The sequence below is a fragment of the Telopea speciosissima genome, chromosome 4, assembly GCF_018873765.1.
Source record: "Telopea speciosissima isolate NSW1024214 ecotype Mountain lineage chromosome 4, Tspe_v1, whole genome shotgun sequence".
Lineage (NCBI taxonomy): Eukaryota > Viridiplantae > Streptophyta > Magnoliopsida > Proteales > Proteaceae > Telopea > Telopea speciosissima.
This window is the reverse complement of record NC_057919.1, coordinates 65,437,147-65,455,606: the sequence shown is the minus strand read 5'-3', so window position 1 is coordinate 65,455,606 and position 18,460 is coordinate 65,437,147. Positions and strand designations below refer to the sequence as shown.

The following is an 18,460-nucleotide window of genomic DNA, read 5'->3' as shown; positions in this document are numbered from 1 at the left end:
GGTGGGTGCCTAACACCTTCCCACCCTTGTAACCTGACTACTTATCCTGAATCTTTGACCAGACCATATGGAATCACGTAGCCCTTTCCGCTAACCCCGGATGGGGCTACACCCATTGGGTCCTAGGCCCTAACCCTAGGTGGCGACTCCATTTCTTTATAAAGCATGATCCCAATCCCCATGATGATATATCGGAATGATACGCCGTTATTCATCGAAGCCAATCTTTGTCGCCATAAGGCTGAGGAACCCTCGTCCCGAGGACCACGGTACTTACAGTGACCTTTGGTCTGGTCTGCCTATAGAATAAATATGGAAAAGTGAGAGAGAGAGAGAGAGAGATGTTAAGCAAATAACACAATTTTGCAAAAGAAAAAACAAAGAGAAAGGGAAACAAGTACACAAGACACAAAGATTTTACGTGGTTCACCCTCATGAAGGAAGGTACAAACCCTTACAATAAGCTCACATCTCATAAAGAGATACATTTATAAGAAAACCCTAATCCAGGAAAGTACAAAAATGCCCCCCCAACAACCTACCCGGTCTGAACTAACATAGGGTGAATTATTGAATTACATATCAAATCAAAGATCTAAATGATTAGGATTGAGATCTGCATGCTTCACCAATAACGAGAGAGAGAGAGGATTTGGATCCTCTGCTGCCGGGTAGTTGTGCTGCCAAGGTGCGGCCTCATATAGGTAGGGTGCTCAGGCAGTGGGTGGGGCAGTCATTTGGCCCCTGCCTGTGTGAGGCTGCACCTTGGCAGCACAGCAGCTATCCGGCCGTAGAGGATCCCGACGACGCATGATATAGTGATTAATAAGAAGAGTAGAAGAGGAATATTATCGAACACTTTGAAGTACATACCTCTCCCTGAAATAAGTGACTGGGCTATAGTAAGGGCCGCGAAGAGATGTCGATAAGCAACGAATACAAAAGGGTTCATGCCTGCGTCCAAGGTGAGCTTCGATATCAGGTTCAGTCCAGCAAAGAAAAACTGAACCAAGATCATGGCCAAACAAGGTAATAACTGATCTCTCGCCATCTTCTTTCTCTTTTCTTTGTTGTGGTTCTCTCTCTTTCTCTCTCTTTCAATTTTGAAAGGACAAAGAAGAGAAGTAGCAAAGAGAGAGAGAGAGAGAGAGAGAGAGAGAGAGAGAGAGAGAGAAAAGATGCTGGTAAAGAGCTGGTACTTGCCATAACTGTTAAAGAGCAGAGAAACGAGGAAAGGAGGGGCTGACGTGTGTGCTAGTATTTCCATTTAGCATTCAAAGCAATCCTTAACAAAAAAGTGTGAAATATCCGAAATTAACCGTCAGATTTTTTCTACCACCTGGGCTTTTGCAAGAGGAGTGAGGACAAGCCTTGCCTTTCCACCCACTCATCATTCATTTCTACAATTCTATCTCCCTCTTCCTCTTCCAGTATCTCTCATTCAGTCATTCTCCCCTCTCATCTACGCGCTCCCCACAGTCTAGCCTTTCCCATGCATCTTGAGTCCGGATCCTCTACTTCCGCCTGCCCCTACTTCCGTGTGCGCCCTACACGCAATGGGGCACACAAAGACCGCCTTATCCCTGCCCGAGTGTCTTGCCCGATCAGAGGTAAGGCGATCTTTGCACACCTCATTGTGTGTAGGGTACACACGAAAGTAGGGGCAGGCAGAAGTAGAGGATGTCGATTGATGCATCTTATACTTCTGTTTTCTTGGGTGGATCGAGTTTCTCTTCACCATGGATATCTCAACCTCTGATTAACATTGAGAATGGTATATATATATATATGTAGGAATAGGAATTAATGATGACACAAGAGTTCAATCTACGATTTCAAAAATCAGAATTGCATTGGTCGAATAATTGGTTGATTCAGATTGGGATCGACTATAACTGTTCTCGATTCCAAACAATTCGACATGGCCAATTCTTGGTCCAAAACCCTAGAATCTCTAAGTTAATAGATATGAGGGTCAATTCTAGGATTTTGGGGAACAATTCCAGCCGATTCTGATATGATCAAGGACCAATTCGATCCCTAATTCTGTGATTTGAATCCTTGGTCCAATCGTAAAGTCACATCACCAGTGGAAATGAGATTCCTTCTTCTATATGTGTGAAGGAAAACTTGATACTTCTTGGATAATGTTGTGAGTGATAATTTTTCTTTCCTAGATAGAATCAATGATTCATTCTATTATTATTAATTTGTGATCCTTGTTACCTTTGTTTATAGAATGGAAAATGTTTTATCTACTCTAGCTGGTTAAGATCGGAGAGTTTCTCTAGCTTGATACCAATATTTGTCATGTGACAAATTGAGTATAGCTGAAAATTTATGAATTCAATTAATTGATTTTGTCTGGCCAATCTAGACCCTTTCCTAGATATAGAAATACTCGTAATCTTGCCAAATTAGAAGAGAAAAAAAAATATTTATAATAATGTGCCAAATAGGGATGTAAACGGATCGGATTCGGATTTTCGACCATGCGTTGACATCTCTGCCTTGTGTAACCCGAACCTTTCTCTTTAGCGGATACAATTCACTCTCAATCCATATCTCTTAGATCATGATTCTCTTTTCATCATATTCTAGAACTTGTTGAATCTTCAAAAACCCTCAAAATCATTATCTATTTAATTTTTTATTATTAAGTATTCGAATTTTTTTTCGGACGGATTTTAATCGGAGTATTTGGATTATTTTTCGGATATCTCTAAACATATACGGATGTCCTTAAATGAATACGGATTCGGATTTTGGTTATCCATTTACATCCCTATTGCCAAATATGAACAAACACATTATAATTTCCACACGTCAAATTAAGAGACGCAGGGGAAAGTACATATTAGAAACATAAACCATATTAGGAGGGATAAATTGAAATACTACATGCTATTGAGACACCCAACATGATTCACTTCACGATATATTCCTTGGATGCATTACAAAACCACACTAATTCGATATTTGATGTGACTTAATATTGATTTGTGATTACTTGATGTGGCTTAATGCTGATTTTTGATGACTTGATGTGGTTTAATGTTATATAGAATACTCTATATTGTTACATACTAAATAATGTTAGAAAAGAAGAGAAATAAAAAAAAATAACACACTTGGGCGCCTTTGTTCCACTTACAAGATTTATGACACTAATTACTTTTTGCTCAATCCCCATAAACCCTTTGTTGTCTCAATTTTTTTATTTAAATTCCTTTTCTTGAGATGAAGAAAAGGTACTAGTTCAAATCTGGGAAACTCTCTTTATACTCTTGTAGTCTTCATTTCTTCTCCCACATTTCGAAGATTGCCATTTGAATGCACATGGTAATTCCATATCTCCTTTCTTGTCATGCTCCTCCCCTTATCTCAACCCATTGTCTATGCTTATGCGATCCATCTCTTTCTCCTTCCCCCGTAGAACAACGTAAAGTCCCACCACTATCAATGCTGACCCCAAAGCACTGAAAATACAAAATTGTGAGTTGAAATGTGGATTGATCTTTTACAAATATATCAATATGCTTAATATTAGGGTGCAAGTTTGGCCCGACGAGCCCAAACCTGCCTGAGTTTGACGGTGCTTGGGATGAGCTTTTTAGCCAGTAGGAGTAGATAGGGGCAGGGTTGAGAATTTTAGGCCCAGGGTCAGGATGGGCCAAGCATGGACTAAGGCCTCGATCTGAGCCCAGTCCAACTCAGCTCAATTCTATTACTTTTGTACATATAAATATGGGGGGGGGGAATGATGCCTAGTCGTGTGGCCCCTGTGCTCAGACATAAGAGCATGCGAAACCACCCCACCCCTGTGATACAAAAATCCCATTTATGTTGATGCCCCTGCATGCGTTCTCATTGGCCCTTGCCTTGGTGCAGGGGCCACACGATCAGGCAACGATCTCTACCCTATAAATATATTAATTTTACGACAAAAGGTTTTGTACATAACCGTGTATTTACATGGTCGTGTCTTCAACCGTTACACATTTTCCCCTCACAGCTCCCATCCAACGATTGAAGGCATGATCGTGTACATACACAGACCAGTGCATAAAAATTGGGTCAAATTTTTTTTTTTATTATAAGAGGACTGTTTAAATGACACATCTATGGGTGTATTTAGAATTTGTAATCTTCTTTTGATTACCCCTTATATTATTCCCAACATAGCAACACTACTTTAAGTTACGAGTAAAGAAAAGGGGATTTTACAAGCTGTCATTGTCTTTGCATGTTTTAGAATATACATGTGAAATGATAGGATTTATCCTTTTTTAGAAGAAAAAAATGTGTTATACTAAAAGAGCAAAAAAGTAAAGTTACAAATTATTTGACACCTCAAGGGGTGTCAATCATTGTTGGAAAACCAGGTTTTCTGACTCAACTCGTCTTCTAGAAAAACCCGGTGACTTGGCCTAGTCAAACCTGGTCAAGATGAGTCACATTTTTTAATTTTATAATGCAATAAATATGTATAAAGTAATAAAAAATCATAAAAATACCGAAAAATATGGGGGAAAAAAATCAACTAATCACATATCAATGTATTTTGAGTTTATATCATTGAACAAGAGAAGGGAGTCGTATTGTTTTAGATTATGGATTTACTATTTAGTTAACTCCGTTTCTAAGTGAACTAGTTGTATAATTTTTTTAAAAACGATTAAACTTGCCGATTTTGTCATAACTCTGGTAAAAAATACCGAGTCTTATTTGACTTAGACCATTTATGACCCAGTCTCATCATTTTTTACCCTGGCCTAATCTACACGACTCTTGACAAGATTTTCAAAATTTTGACTCAACTCGTCCCAGCCAAAACCCGGTTTTCCAACTATGGTGTCAATAAGAAAATACCATATATACGATATATTATCATAATATTTACATCTACCATAAGGTTGCTAGAGCCAATCCGGTCTAGTAGCACCCCTACTTAATATTTACTAAATTTAGCTAAATATTAAGAATGAATGCTGCAAAAATAATGAGGAATAATAAGGAAAAAACAACAAAATACAAACCTTCCCATATATAATTTCTCATTGAGTATTGCCCAACCCATTACAGCTACAATGACGAGCACTAGTGGGTTGAACATGGAAACATAAAGAGGACCTCTCTTCTCTATACACCATGACATGATGCAAATCACTAGTGATCCCACAACTCCCTGAAGATCAAGAAAGCCTGAGGATTGGAAATTTTGAAACAAATGGGAGAATAAGAAAATAAGGATCTTTTTAATTTTGGATTATTAAGCTTACAGAGCATAGAGCTGTGATGAGTCTAATGTGAGACTTTAAAGACCATCCAGAGATATTGTGCTCCACGCATATTCCAATGACTCCACATTGAATGCTAGCCATGAAACATAGTAAGGCCGTGCTTGAGTAAGGAGCTACAAATGTCTTGCTCATTTTAGCCTAAAAAAATATCACCCACAAGAGAACCAAGAAGGATATTATTAGTAGAGAAACCATGGAATCAATCAATCAAATCAATGTGGTGTGTGTTGTGTATATTCGTTATTCCACGGTACTAAAAGTCGGTTAACCTTTTGGGATTGGTGTGTGGTTTGTATGATTACACTGTCATCAAAAGAAAAAAATTGGGACCTTGAGTATTTTCATATACCAATTGGATCTACATTTAATAGTTCACGTTATTGTGTTGGAATCTAATGGTATCAAAGCAGTCTCTCGGTCCTCCCCTGCATTATCTTTCCACATGTATGCTCATTTTAGCTACAAGTGAAAGGGAGTATTGGACATAGTCTCCCCACCTACATGTGAGAGGGGGGAGGGGAGGTTTAAGAACTCGATTTTGGTACAGTTTTCACCCAGCCAAAAAACCGAGTTGGGCTGAGATCTCAGTGAGTTGATGTAATTTGTTTATAAAAAAAAAACTCGAAGGCTGGTTTTGGTGGGTTTTAGATCTAGTTTGGGCCTGAAACTTGGTATTTAGCATATTTTAGGTCATTTAAACACAATGACACTATCAGATTTTACAAAAAAACAAAGTCCAAATAAGAGTTTCACTTTATACCGTAGGTTGTTAGGCAACGACGTACTAATAGGCCCTATTCTACACATAATTTAGTAAGTGAAAGCAATCAAAACATACAATTAATATAAAATAACTTAAATAAACATTACAAATGTAAAAAGTATACAATACATCAATCTTAACATATTACATATATCTCTATCATAAACCATCATAAAAAAATTCTCAAAAATTAGGTCAAATGCACACTTCTCTGTCGAGTTCTGGAGAGATCTTGACTGTCTATGTCGAGATATATACATTATAAACGTTAGTTTGATCCAATTCTCGGTCAAACCAAAATATCAAACAGAGATCTCGACTCGACCGAGATGGGGTAATATTTCATTTCGCCTTAAGTCTCGTCTCGCTTTTTTCAAAAAAAGAGATATTACCGAGATCTCGACGAGTTCCTGAACTATGGGGGGGAGTGTAGGAAAGAGTTTACAGTTACACGTTAGGGCGAATGTTGAAAAGAATTTGAATTTTTGGATTGGAAAGAGTTTGCAGCTACATGTGATGTAGAGTGTTAGAAAGTTAGCAGTTACACGTTTGGGGGAGTGTTGAAAAGAATTTGAGATTTTGGATTGGAAAGAGTTTGCAGCTACACGTGAGGAGGGGTGTTGGAAATAATTTGAGCTTTTGGTTGAGTTGGAATATAAAAGAATAGATTGCACATCAGTCTGAATAACAATGAATTAATAAAGGAAATGAAGAAGATAATTAAAATAATCCTTACTTGGATTATAAACCATAATGACCAAGCGATGCAACCTGCAAATATAAGCAAGGGACCTAAAAACATATTGGATTTAGTGCTAGAATCTGTCTTGTGCATACTCTCAGCATATCTCCAATGGATGCTGGATTCCATAATGTTGATGAATCTGCCTTTGTAAACTGACATTAACATGGCACCACCAACACATAATATTGTTCCCAATACCTTAGCTTTCCCTGATCTCTTCTTGATTCCCACTCTCTCCAATCTTCAAAAACCATAATATTCAATAAAAGCAAAACACATTACACAAAAGGAACTAAAAAGAAGAGAACCAGAGTGGGATACCCAAAAGGAACAGCTATGATGAAGGTGATTGCTGGTAGTAAATTGCCCAATGCAGATGCTATTGTTGATGTTGTAAATTTGAGTCCAAGAAAAAAAAGGCACTGATTCAATGTTGCCCTGCATATTTACAAAAATAATTAACTATTAATTTACTCCAATTCATTTTAATGGAGTTAAAGGAAAACACTACTAGGAAATGAAACTCACCCAACAATGGAGCTCAGGAAAATCTGACAAAGAATTTGTATGGTGACCCTTGGTCTGGTTTTCCTATAAAATAAACATGGAAAGGGTGATATACTAGTGATTAATAATTAAGAAGAGTAGCTAGCTGGAAGAGGAATATTGTCGAACACTTTCAAGTAAGTACGTACCTCTCCCACAAATAAGCGAATGGGGATATAGTAAGGGCGGAGAAGACCTGTCGATAAGCAACAAGGACAAAAGGGTTCATTCCTGCGTCTAAGGCGAGCTTTGATATCAAGTTAATTCCAGCAAACCCAAACTGAACCAAGATCATGGCCAAACAGGGTAACAACTCTCTCGCCATCTTCTTCCTCTTTTCTTTGTTGTGGCAGTTCTCTCTTTCTCTCTATCATATATATAAGCGATGATGGCTGGCTGGTGCTTGCCATAGCTGTTAAAGAGAAAGTAAGAGAGAGAGAGAGAGAGAGAGAGAGAGAGAGAGATAAAGCAGAGAAACAGGAGAGGGAGGGGGTGGGGGTGACGTGCTAGTAAATTACAAGCAAAGCGACGTTGCAGTAACAGAAAGCACAATCTTTTTTCCATTTAGCTTTTTTTGATCAGCAATTTCTTTCCATTTAGCATTGAAAGCAATCCTTAACAAAAAGTGTGAAACCGTGAGATTTCTTGTACCACCTGAGCTTCTGCACGAGGACAAGCCTGTGCCACCCACTCATCACTCGTTTCTACAATTCTCTCTCTGTCTATCTCATTCTCTCCTCTCATCTGCGCGATCCCATGCATCCTTGTTTCTTGGGTGGATTTGGAATAGAGAAACCCTTTAATCTTGCCAGATTAAAAGGGAAAAAAAATCGAGTTGGATTCCTCTGCATGTACCAATAGGTGAACCGTGCACGTATATGTGAGAGCCAACCACCTGTCCTATTTTGGCATTTACAAAAGGATGAGAGGTTTTATGGAAATAAAATTAAAATGTGATTGGCTCTGAGATGTACGTTCATATGTTGGTACCTGCAAATGATCTATTCTCCAAAAAATTCTACACTCATGTGCCAAATATAAACATTGTAATTGCCACATGTCAAATTAAGAGACATCGGAAAAAAACACTTGTTAGAAACATGAACCATAAACGTGAGGGAAAAGTTGAAATAATACATGTTAGTGAGACACCCAATTTGATTCACTTGATGTACATCTCATTTTAAATCGTTTTCCTTTATGGCAAATAATCCAACTCGACTCAGTTCAGTCTTATCCCAACTAAATGTGGTCGGTTACTTCATCCATGCAAAAGGGATGGGCCAATACTTTAATAATGTCCACGGCCAATCTAACATAACAACCCTCCTCCTTTATCAAATTAATTAACATTAAAAAAAATCTTATTTTATAGAAAATTATTACCCTTTTTCACCTTCTTACATGAAGCAAACGAAGCCTAAGAGCTTTATAGTAACTGTGTGAGATCATTAATTATGTACAGAAAATATATATAGATGTCTGCAGCCTTCTTGAAAGCGCCAAGTTGCACTGCATTTTAGCATGCTTTTGGAAGATTGGCGATTAAGAACGCATTGGGCTCCTCTACTGCCGTGTGCCCCCCAGACACTGAGACACAACAAGGTGGCAAAAAGACCGCCTTACCCCTACCTGAGTGCCTTGCCCAAGTGGGGGTAAAGCTGTCTTTTCTGCCTTGCCGTGTGTGGGGCCGCACGGAAGTAAGGGCAGCTCGGAAGTAGAGGATACAGATCCGTTAAGAACGCTTCAGCATTGCCATAGTTTTTTTTTTAGGGTTTTTCACAAATGCCCCCTTACAACTTTTCTAATTGTAAACTCCCTCTTATTTTCAAAACATTGTAAGAGTTTGGTCCAATCCGTTAGAATGGAACGTTATATATAAACGGCTGGACTTTTTTTACCATTATGCTTTTGATATGATAGAATGACCAAATTACCCTCAGTAACCCTCAACCCTGCAACTCATCTTCCAAACCCAATCCAACTCCCATGATGGGTACTTCTGCAATATGAACTTCTCCGATTCATCCCATGGAGGCTCGTTGAAATCAGATTCAGGCGAAGACCCTGCAAACCATCTCCTTCTTCATCATCCTCAACCTCAATTGAACCTCAGCAATTGTTTGGGCTTTTAACGAAGAACTGCTCTGCCCCTCCTCCGTCTTTGTCCCTCTGAAAGCAATAAGTAATCTTTATCCTGAGTGTTCTCATCCTCAACCTCAACTGAACCTCAGCAATTGTTTGGGCTTTTAACGAAGAACTGCTCTGCCCCTCCTTCGTCTTTGTCCCTCTGAAAGCAATAAGTAATCTTTATCCTGAGTGTTATCTGTACCTTTCTCTTGACCTCGTTAAGTTAATCTAATCCAATTGAGAATGCAAATTGAATGCAAATTAATATAAGTGATTCGGTTCCCTGATCCTCTCCTCTCGTTCTCCCCCTTTTTGTTTTTCTGTTTCTTACCCAATTGAAATCTGTAATTCGGTATTCTGTTCATTCGATGCCCTAAATTTGAGTGTTTGAGAAGAACGATAGGGAGGAAAGGCATGGAACTTTGGGGAACTGGTCTCCGATTATGGATTCCAACTGTACTTTTGCCAAGAGAGAAGAGATAGCTAGGGTTAGGAAGATGAGTTGCAGGGATTTAATGGAGAGATGGGTTCGGCTAGGTTGAGATTTTAGAAAACAAAAAAATAGAATGAATTTGTGCAATACCCGAATTAATTCGTTCCATTACCAAGATTTTCATAACCAAATTCACCCCATCCCAAAAAAAAAATTTGTAATGTTGATTGAATTACATCCATTTTTCTTCATTTTCCTTCAAAATTATTCCCAAATTCGAATTTGCTAAGTTATGGATTTGTACTTCTGCCTAATCAGAAAATCTGGGAAAAACCTTCAGAGCCAGTTTAGGAAGAATTCCAAACAGAAAAATGACGGAAGGTGAAGAGTGGTAGAAGAAAGGAAAGAGCTATTGGGATCGTATTCATGTTTTGAATCCCTTTTCAGTGGTCGACAGAGGCAGCGGCAATTCGAATTTGAGAACTGTTGGAGGAGATGATGAGCAGTATAGTTGCAGAACAATTGCTGAGCTTAGTAATGGAAGTTAACTTTTAGAACAATTGCTGAGTTAAAATTGATTAACAACGGCGATTCGAATTTGTGGAATCGTTTAGGTTTAGGGTTTCAGTTTCAAACCTAAACTATTTGGGGAAGATGAGGGTCAGTTGATAACTTTACCCTTTAATTTTTGTTGGTTTTTATCATAAAGTATTTTGGTCATTAGATTCTCTAAAACTAACTTCTAATGTTCCATTCTAACGGATTGGATCAAACTGCAATAATGTTTTGAAAATAAGGGGAAATTTACAATTAGAAAAATTGTAAGAGGGCATTTGAAAAAATGGACATTTTCAAAGAGGCATTTGTGAAAAACCCTTTTTTTTTTATGGATTCCGTGAGACTGAAACATTATAACTAAGTAATGCGAATGTTTTTCATCAGTACTGCAACAAGCAATCCCACAAATAATTGAAGAAGGGCATTCAAACAAGATAAATGCAGCATTGCTCCATTCCAATCTTCTCAAGATGTCTAGGGCAGGTAAGACCCAATTATTAAGTCAGTATAATTCAACCACCATACCAGAGGACGTATAATTTATAGACTCCACATCAAAGATTCTAACAAGTGCGTGCTTTTTTTGACATGACTTTCTTTCATATCAGATACAATTCATAAGTTTGTACTTAAAATTGATCTTGATGCTTTTGTTTCTAAAAGTTTTACTAAACTCTGCCTTTAATACCGGCTTATGAAGGTTCTAAGACTGGAGGCATGAACATTGAGAGGAGTCCTGATCCTCTCCAGCGCGTTTCAGATGGCTGGGCAGGCTGACACGGTCCCCAAGGCCAATGCTCAACCATTCGTTGCATGCTAGACACACTGGCGCACGCCGGAGAAGATTTTTACATCATTGTGTAAGAGAGATGTTTTTTTTTTTGATAGAGAGAGAGAGAGAGAGAGTTAATCCATGAACACAATGCGCTTCAGGGAGAAAGTGTGTGGGTGTTTACATCCCTTTTGTTATCACTATTGTGTATGTGGGTGTTTACATGCCTTTTTGTTATCACTATTATGATGAGAAGTGGTTCTCTGTCCAGGAGCATAGCCTATGCCAACTCTCCCTGTCTATCTCTCTCATCCCCAAAACAGAGGGTAGAGGCGCATTTTCACAAGAAGAGAAAAATAGACACATGGAGAGCATTGGCATCGGCCACACTATTGGACATAGTTCTTTTCCTATTTTTTTTGGGTAATGGTTCTTTTTCCCTATTGTTATTTAGGAAAATGTTCTATGAGCCGCCATGGAAAGGTACACCAATACACACACACTCTCTCTCTCTCTCTAGCAGCTCAGGTATGCCAACACTCTCTCTCTCTCCATATGAAATAAGGATTTGGATCCTCTATGGCACGGCTGCCTGTCCTGCATGTGCTAAGCAGACACAGGGCTGCGCGCAAAGACCGCTTTATCCATGCTCGAGCGCCTTGACTGAGTGGGGTTAAGGCAGTCTTTGCGTGCGGCCCTGTGTCTACGCAGCACAGGCAAGACAGACAGCCGCATCGTAGAGGATTTGGATCCATGAAATGATCTCCGTCATCCTACGTAGGAAACCATTGCACCGCTCCTCTGTCACTTGCCCAGAAAACCCTCTCATTATTATTAATCCAACATTGTTTCTTTTTTGGTAAACCGAAATTCATTCATAGGCGCAGGAAAAACGCAAGGTATCAGATTTACATAGATCCAAAACCAAGGAGGGGAAATAACCCTCTCATTATTATTTATCCAACATTGTTTCTTTTTTGGTAAACCGAAATTCATTCATGGGCGCAGGGAAAGCGCACGGTATCAGATTTACATAGATCCAAAACCAAGGAGGGGAAATAAGCCAGTTAATCCCACATTGACTACAAACAAAGGAAGCATCTATTATAATGTGAAGTCAACCTAGTTAAAATCACAAAATATTTTTTGCTTGATATTTTCCCTTTTTATTATAATCTCAAGTCAATCTAGTTAAAATGGTGTGAGTGCAAAACTTAAAATTTTCTCTTCTTTTTCTTCTATTATCCCCTTCCCCTCTCTATCGCAAACCCTCTGCCCCCTCCACCCCTAAACCTATACCATGCTAATTTAACAACTGCACTAATTGTTGGATCAAATTAAGAAAGCTATACATGTAACTTTTAATGTTGGTAAGTTGAGTTTTCTTTTCTGTTGAGTTATTCATGGTGTTAATTGAATTTTGACATTTCACTCTCCTACTCTCCTATGGTTCAGATTTTTCAAAACTCTGTTTGGGCTAAAATTTGATATGTTAGCAGGGGACCTTGGGTTCTATCTATCCAGGCCACCAAAAAGGTTTCCTGCGCCAACCCACCTAGAAACTATTGGCAGAAATTGGGAAGTGAATAGATGGGTTTTAATTTTAAGGTAGTTGAGATTCAAAGATAGGAGATAGAATGCAATTCCATTTCAAGAGTTAAATATACAATTTATAGTCAAGAATTAGAAATAGGCAAGATGCTGGGCATACAAATCTAAAGTCGCATCTCAATTACTTGGGATGGTAGAGATCATATCAGAATGCCCACCAGCCATCTTCTCCGCCTCCTCTCCTCGCTGACCTGAAACTCACCTAGTACTTTTGTTAAATACAATTTTATATGGACATAGAACAAGAATTCTGCCAGAATGGAATATATAACTGTAAGAGTAAAATATCATGGGCAGCAAGTATAAGACTAGAAATACAATAAACAAATAGTAAATACAAGACTTATCTGATTGGTATGACAATAGTATCGCACCGCATCAACAATACACATCCTCTTGTGTAACCTAAACAATAAATGGTAGAGTTGAGTCGCATCAAACGATGCTCTCCTTAAGGTTTTTAGATGCCCCAATTCTGCAATCGGGGTTGACCATGCATCTATACCCCCAAGATAAAACAACTCTCTAATCACATAGGTTGCAGTTCCAAATGTGATTACAAAAGGCGTCCAAAGGCTATATTCATTAATTCATCGATACTGACCGACTACGATGGGTAGGAAAAAATGTATTTTAAAAACAATTGTTAGAGAATGAGCAAGACCTCCTCTCTTTATATAGGAGAGGAAGAGATACCCCTAAGGGATGTCTCCAAGAGATACCCCTAAGGGATGTCTCCAAGAGATATGTCCCAACTCATGTCTTTTCCCATTAGGCTTGTTTGTTAGCCACTCAAACAAGTCTTCCAATAGGCACCTATTGGCTATTTAAGTGTCTATAAGGAAAGACATAACCCTCTAACACATCCATAAAAAACGTGTTTTGAATCTTTAATTTTAAATACAATTAAAAATCCAACAATAACGATAACCACTAAATGAACAGTTTCCAATAAACATGGCAGAAAACATACCTGTGCGAACTCTAATTACATCTAAAATAGGCACCACTGGACAAGTAATGAAATATCATTTTAAAAAAAAAAAAAAAATTTTGACGCATTAATTCCTAACTATTGAAGAATGGATTTCATTAATAATATCGAGAAATCATAGTTGTCACGGCATCTAAGCGACCCAAGGTGGTGAAGAGGGACAAAAAACAAGGCAACACCAATTAGGCGGACAAGTAGACCAAGGCGTCTGGCCGCCTAGGCGACGCCTTGATAACTATGTGAGAAATAATGATGATAGGAATAATTAGTTTCCTGCTGTAAAAATATATCGTGGGTAGTGTGGTGTAGCATGGTATGGTGTTTGCTGTATTGTGGGATAGTATTTTAGTTGTAACTAGTAACTAGATTAGCTCTTATTGTAATCTGCAGACTTAGTATCATATCTTAGCAGGGTAGGATTCCATACTAAGAGCTGTTTTGACTTGGAATATATATATATATATATATATATATACTAGACTAGCCCAGCCCATGATAGGGAGATTATCCTATCGTGTTCTAGCTTTCTCTCCTCTCCATCGACTGTGCTCTTCACCTTCTTCTCTCTTTCTCTTCTCAAGCTTGGTAAGTACTAATTGCAGGTTTCTCTGCTGCCACATGATATTAGAGCAAATTTATATCAGTATTTACTCCCCTATATCTCTGGTTTGATAGTCTTTTAGAGACCTTTCATTTTGTAGCAGCAACCTATGCTGCTATATACAATATATGAGACTCGATCTAGTTAATGGTTATATGAAGATAAACTACTGTCTCCTTCCACATACTGCTTACTTCTGGATTTCTATCGAGCTGTTCATCTACAGGATTTAATTTTATCAACAAAAAGCTGGCAACTCCCTGTTTTGAGCTGTTCATCTGCATCTATGTTTGGTATTTTTTTTTTAAAGAGGAAACATGACACAAGGCTTTGGTAGCACAGTAACTTCATTGTAGTTTTTCGAGTCCTTAAGAAATAAGATATAAAAATGATTTAATATAGCAATGATATGGTTTTTGGAAATATAAATCAAAATTTATGCTATCTGGAAGACTTTTGACTTGACATGTTCTGTCGTTTCTTGGCTGAAAATTGGAAAAGTGTGCCCGATAAAAACTCCTCTATTCGTTCACTATGCTTTTTTGTAAAATTGGAAAAGTGTGCCAAACATATCCTTTTGTTAATTTTAAAAAAAAGAAAAGAAAAAAAGAAAGGGTTTTGCTTGTTTTCAAGAACAGGTTTACCAAGCCGGTCAAAAACGGTTTCTCAGAACAGAAAATGAAAAAACTGTTTTGCTGTTTCTCAGCACATATCCAGAACAGAAACACCCGTAAGGTTTTCAAGCGGGCACTTAGAGAGAGAGAGAGAGAGAGAGAGAGAGAGAGAGAGAGAGAAATCGTTTATATTCAAAGTCTGTACCTTTATAGCTTAGGCTCTCTTTGGTATCATTTCTAATTTTTATTTTTATCTATTTAACAAAAATCATTAATGAAAACCATTTTTAATCAAAAACTAAAAATCTTTTGGTAAACATTCGACAATATAGATTGAACAATGGTTTGGTATGGTCATATGTAGAATAGTTTTTTGAAGAAATGGTGGGTGACGATATTCTCTCTTCACCCATCTCCCTTCCTAGAAAATGGAAAGGGATGAGAGGAAGCTCAAATTAATCAAATTGATACGGTAAATTCGATTAATAAAAGAAGAAAAAAATAGTTGGAATAATTGAAGAAGCCAAAAGGAAAAACAAAATTGAATAATTCATGGGAAAGCAGTAGAAAACACCATAGTTATACCCATTTCAGAATGTATGGGGCGGCAGAAATTCTCACCATAAATCTTAACAACTTGCCGCTGCCATCTCGTCTCAGAGGTTGAAGCAGAGAAGTTCCGATCATGGCGTTAGCTTCTCGTCTCTTATCGAGATCCAGACAGCTCTATGTTGGTCAGATAATATTACAACAGGAGCATGGTGTTCTAGTTCGCTTCTTTGCTAAGGAAGCTGCGCCCGCAGCCCTTAAGGGAGATGAGATGTTGAAGAACATATTTCTCGAGGTAAAGAACAAATTTGAGACAGCCCTTGGGATTCTGCGTAAAGAGAAGATCACCATAGATCCAGCTGATCCTGCTGCAGTGTCTCACTACGCAAAAGTCATGAAGACCATTAGAGAAAAGGCAGACTTGTTCTCAGAATCCCAACGGATTCAGTACACCATTGACTAAAGCGAACATAACTCCTGACATTGAAGAGTATAAGAATCAAGAGAGTTTCAGGGTTTTGTTTCCCTGTGATCATGGTCTCCAACGACACACCCCATCTTCTGTAATAATTAAAGTATTCATCTCTCTGTTGATCGATGAAGGAGAAGGAGAATAGGTCAGAGGCATGCTTTTTTAAAAAACAAAATCAATTTACTCTTTTACCCTTTAATTTTGGGCTTTATGAGCACATGCTCGTTAAATTGTCCATATACATAACGAAAAACAGTTTTCAACGAAAAACTATAAGAGCCCGTTTGGTAACACTTTTGTTTCTTATTTTTGGCATTTTTCTATGCTACTGGCACAGAAAAATGGAATAAAGTGTTTGGGTTCACTGGATTGTTTTTTTGTGTTAGTGAAGCGAATCGACCAAAAAAAACAACTAAAACACCTATTTACGAAACAAGGTTTAACTTGGTTCTTAAGTTTTGAAACACTTCAAGTGAAACAAAAAGTGAAAAAATTCGAAAGTGTGCCCGATAATTTCTTGTGACCAGCTCCAGAGTCGCTCTTGTTTGCTCCAACGAGAAGCCCCCATTGACATCGTCTTCTCCAATGACATTAGCATATGCGACATCGTCTGCAACTTCTTCTCCTTCTTCCTCTGTGCATCTTCCCTATCCCGAAGCCGAAAATCCGTGAGTGGTCCGAACGAATCTACGCATCCTCTTCTCCTTCTTCCTCTGCGCATCTTCTTCTCTTCCCTTTCTTTTTCTTCTTCTCCTTCTTCCTCTGCACATCGTCTTCTCCAACAAAAACTGATCTGTGCTCTCATTTTTGCAGAAACCCTAAACATTCAAGATTTGCTTTTCCCCAATGATCAAAGGTCGACTCAGAAAATCCAACCTCTCACACACCGATCTAAGCTCCACAGGTAAAACCCCTCTATGCTTCCTCAAATTCATCTAAAAAAACCCCTTTTTATTTTTTTGTCTTCCTATCTAGTTCTCTGCCGCCATATTCTTCATCTCTCTTAGTGCGAGAGGAGGAGAGACAGAGAGAGAGAACAAAAAGGGAGAGCCATTGAAGGGTAGAAGGAACGATTACTAATGGGGACAGTAGCAAAACAAGCTCTCAGAATCGCAGGGAATTTGACGGTTCCATCGGTAAGCTTCAAATCCATGAAACATGTAAAACTTTCTCCTCTTTTGGTTCTCCTATGGTGATATCAGAAATAATAATCTATCGTCTTTGGCTCTTCGCCCTCTGAATTCCATCTCTATTTCTCTATTCAGCTTAAATGGCTGAAATATTTATCCGAATCTTGTCTTGTTAATAATCTGATTGAAACAGGAGAGCTGCTGCTTCTTCAATTTGGTTATTGTTATTCTTCTGTTCTGTTATATTTATATATCCTGTGCTTCCTTGGCAATTGGAATCTTTAATCTCGTTAAGAGGAGACAGTTCCTCTATGGTTTCCCTCTGCATCTCCCTTGCCAAGCCTACTACCTTAGAGCTTTACAGAAACGGTAATGGCTATAGAATATTGGAATATGGAGTGACTGCCACATACATTGTTGTCTTCAACCCAGCCAAGCTCAGCTCAGAAATTTGTCTCCATTCCCCCCCCCCCCCACCACAAAAAAAGAAATTTTGTTGGGCTAAGGCCTTAGGGTGGGTGGTGGTTGCCATGATGGGGAGAGGCTTCTCTTCATAGCCTATAGAGCCTCTCTGTACAAGTTTGTTTTCTGCCATACATGGCAGCTTAGTTGGCAATGAAACTTGTAGAAAACCATCCATATCAGCCTTTACTAAGGCGAGAAGTATCAGCTGAGACAAACATTGCCCCATGATAATAAAGATTTGAAAGAAAAAGACTCATAATTTTGAAAACAATTTGTTAAAATGTAAAAGAAAAAAGTCAAATAAGGTGAGTCATATGGTTGAGATGGACCATAAAAAATGACAATGAGTACAACATATAGGACTGATAAAAAAAACCTACCAAACCAAAGGATGGAACTATTGGATTAGCCATATACATTGCAGATAAACATGGCTTGTTGAGAGTATTTTTTCCTTCAGTTATTTAATTTTGGTTGGCATGAACCACATAACAAATATGATTTAAATTTATGAATCAGAATTGAGGAAAAGAATTGATCTTTTTCTTGGTGAGCTGTAAGAGTGGAAAACATGCAGGTTTTTGTGTTTTGGGAAAGATGTGACAGGCTTGAACCAACTCATTTATTAATTAAAGAGGGGTAAGCATGCACAAGGTAAGCTCATTTGTAGTAGGGGCAGCAAGGGGTGGGGGTGAGTGTGAGTTTGTGAGTGTGTGTAGGGGCAATAAGGGATGGGTGAGTGTCTAAGTGTGTGTAGGGGCAGCAAGTAAGGTC

General features: G+C 38.3%; 2 protein-coding genes and 2 long non-coding RNA genes across 4 annotated transcripts; 2 read left to right on the top strand and 2 right to left on the bottom strand.

Moving 5' to 3' along the window:
- The first annotated feature begins 322 nt into the window (after nt 1-322).
- LOC122658606 lies at nt 323-7,604 on the top strand. Its single transcript, XR_006332468.1, has 3 exons — nt 323-343; nt 820-834; nt 7,464-7,604. It is a non-coding gene; the product is annotated as an uncharacterized LOC122658606 (long non-coding RNA).
- LOC122658603 (WAT1-related protein At1g09380-like) lies at nt 3,380-7,712 on the bottom strand. The gene is made up of 7 exons (XM_043853626.1): nt 7,507-7,712; nt 7,340-7,402; nt 7,133-7,249; nt 6,803-7,052; nt 5,283-5,441; nt 5,040-5,188; nt 3,380-3,479 (listed from the first exon to the last, which is right to left on the bottom strand). Exons 1-7 carry the CDS (start codon nt 7,680-7,682, stop codon nt 3,380-3,382), a joined length of 1,014 nt encoding a protein of 337 aa, XP_043709561.1. The 5' UTR covers nt 7,683-7,712.
- Nucleotides 7,713-12,878: 5,166 nt separating this feature from the next.
- LOC122660211 lies at nt 12,879-13,892 on the bottom strand. The gene is made up of 2 exons (XR_006332646.1): nt 13,835-13,892; nt 12,879-13,052 (listed from the first exon to the last, which is right to left on the bottom strand). It is a non-coding gene; the product is annotated as an uncharacterized LOC122660211 (long non-coding RNA).
- Nucleotides 13,893-15,716: 1,824 nt separating this feature from the next.
- On the top strand, nt 15,717-16,121 carry LOC122659664 (probable ATP synthase 24 kDa subunit, mitochondrial). The gene has a single exon (XM_043854764.1). It carries the CDS (start codon nt 15,756-15,758, stop codon nt 16,080-16,082), a length of 327 nt encoding a protein of 108 aa, XP_043710699.1. The 5' UTR covers nt 15,717-15,755; the 3' UTR covers nt 16,083-16,121.
- The last annotated feature ends 2,339 nt before the right edge of the window (nt 16,122-18,460 follow it).

Bases quoted from the DNA above. Each gene is read 5' to 3' on its own strand.
- LOC122659664 (XM_043854764.1), top strand. From the start codon at position 15,756: ATGGCGTTAGCTTCTCGTCTCTTATCGAGATCCAGACAGCTCTATGTT.
- LOC122658603 (XM_043853626.1), bottom strand. From the start codon at position 7,682: ATGGCGAGAGAGTTGTTACCCTGTTTGGCCATGATCTTGGTTCAGTTT. The intron at 7,403-7,506 runs GTACGTACTTAC...TTTATTTTATAG, and splicing joins TTCGCTTATTTGTGGGAGAG to GAAAACCAGACCAAGGGTCA. The intron at 5,189-5,282 runs GTAAGCTTAATA...CTTGATCTTCAG, and splicing joins TCATCACAGCTCTATGCTCT to GGAGTTGTGGGATCACTAGT.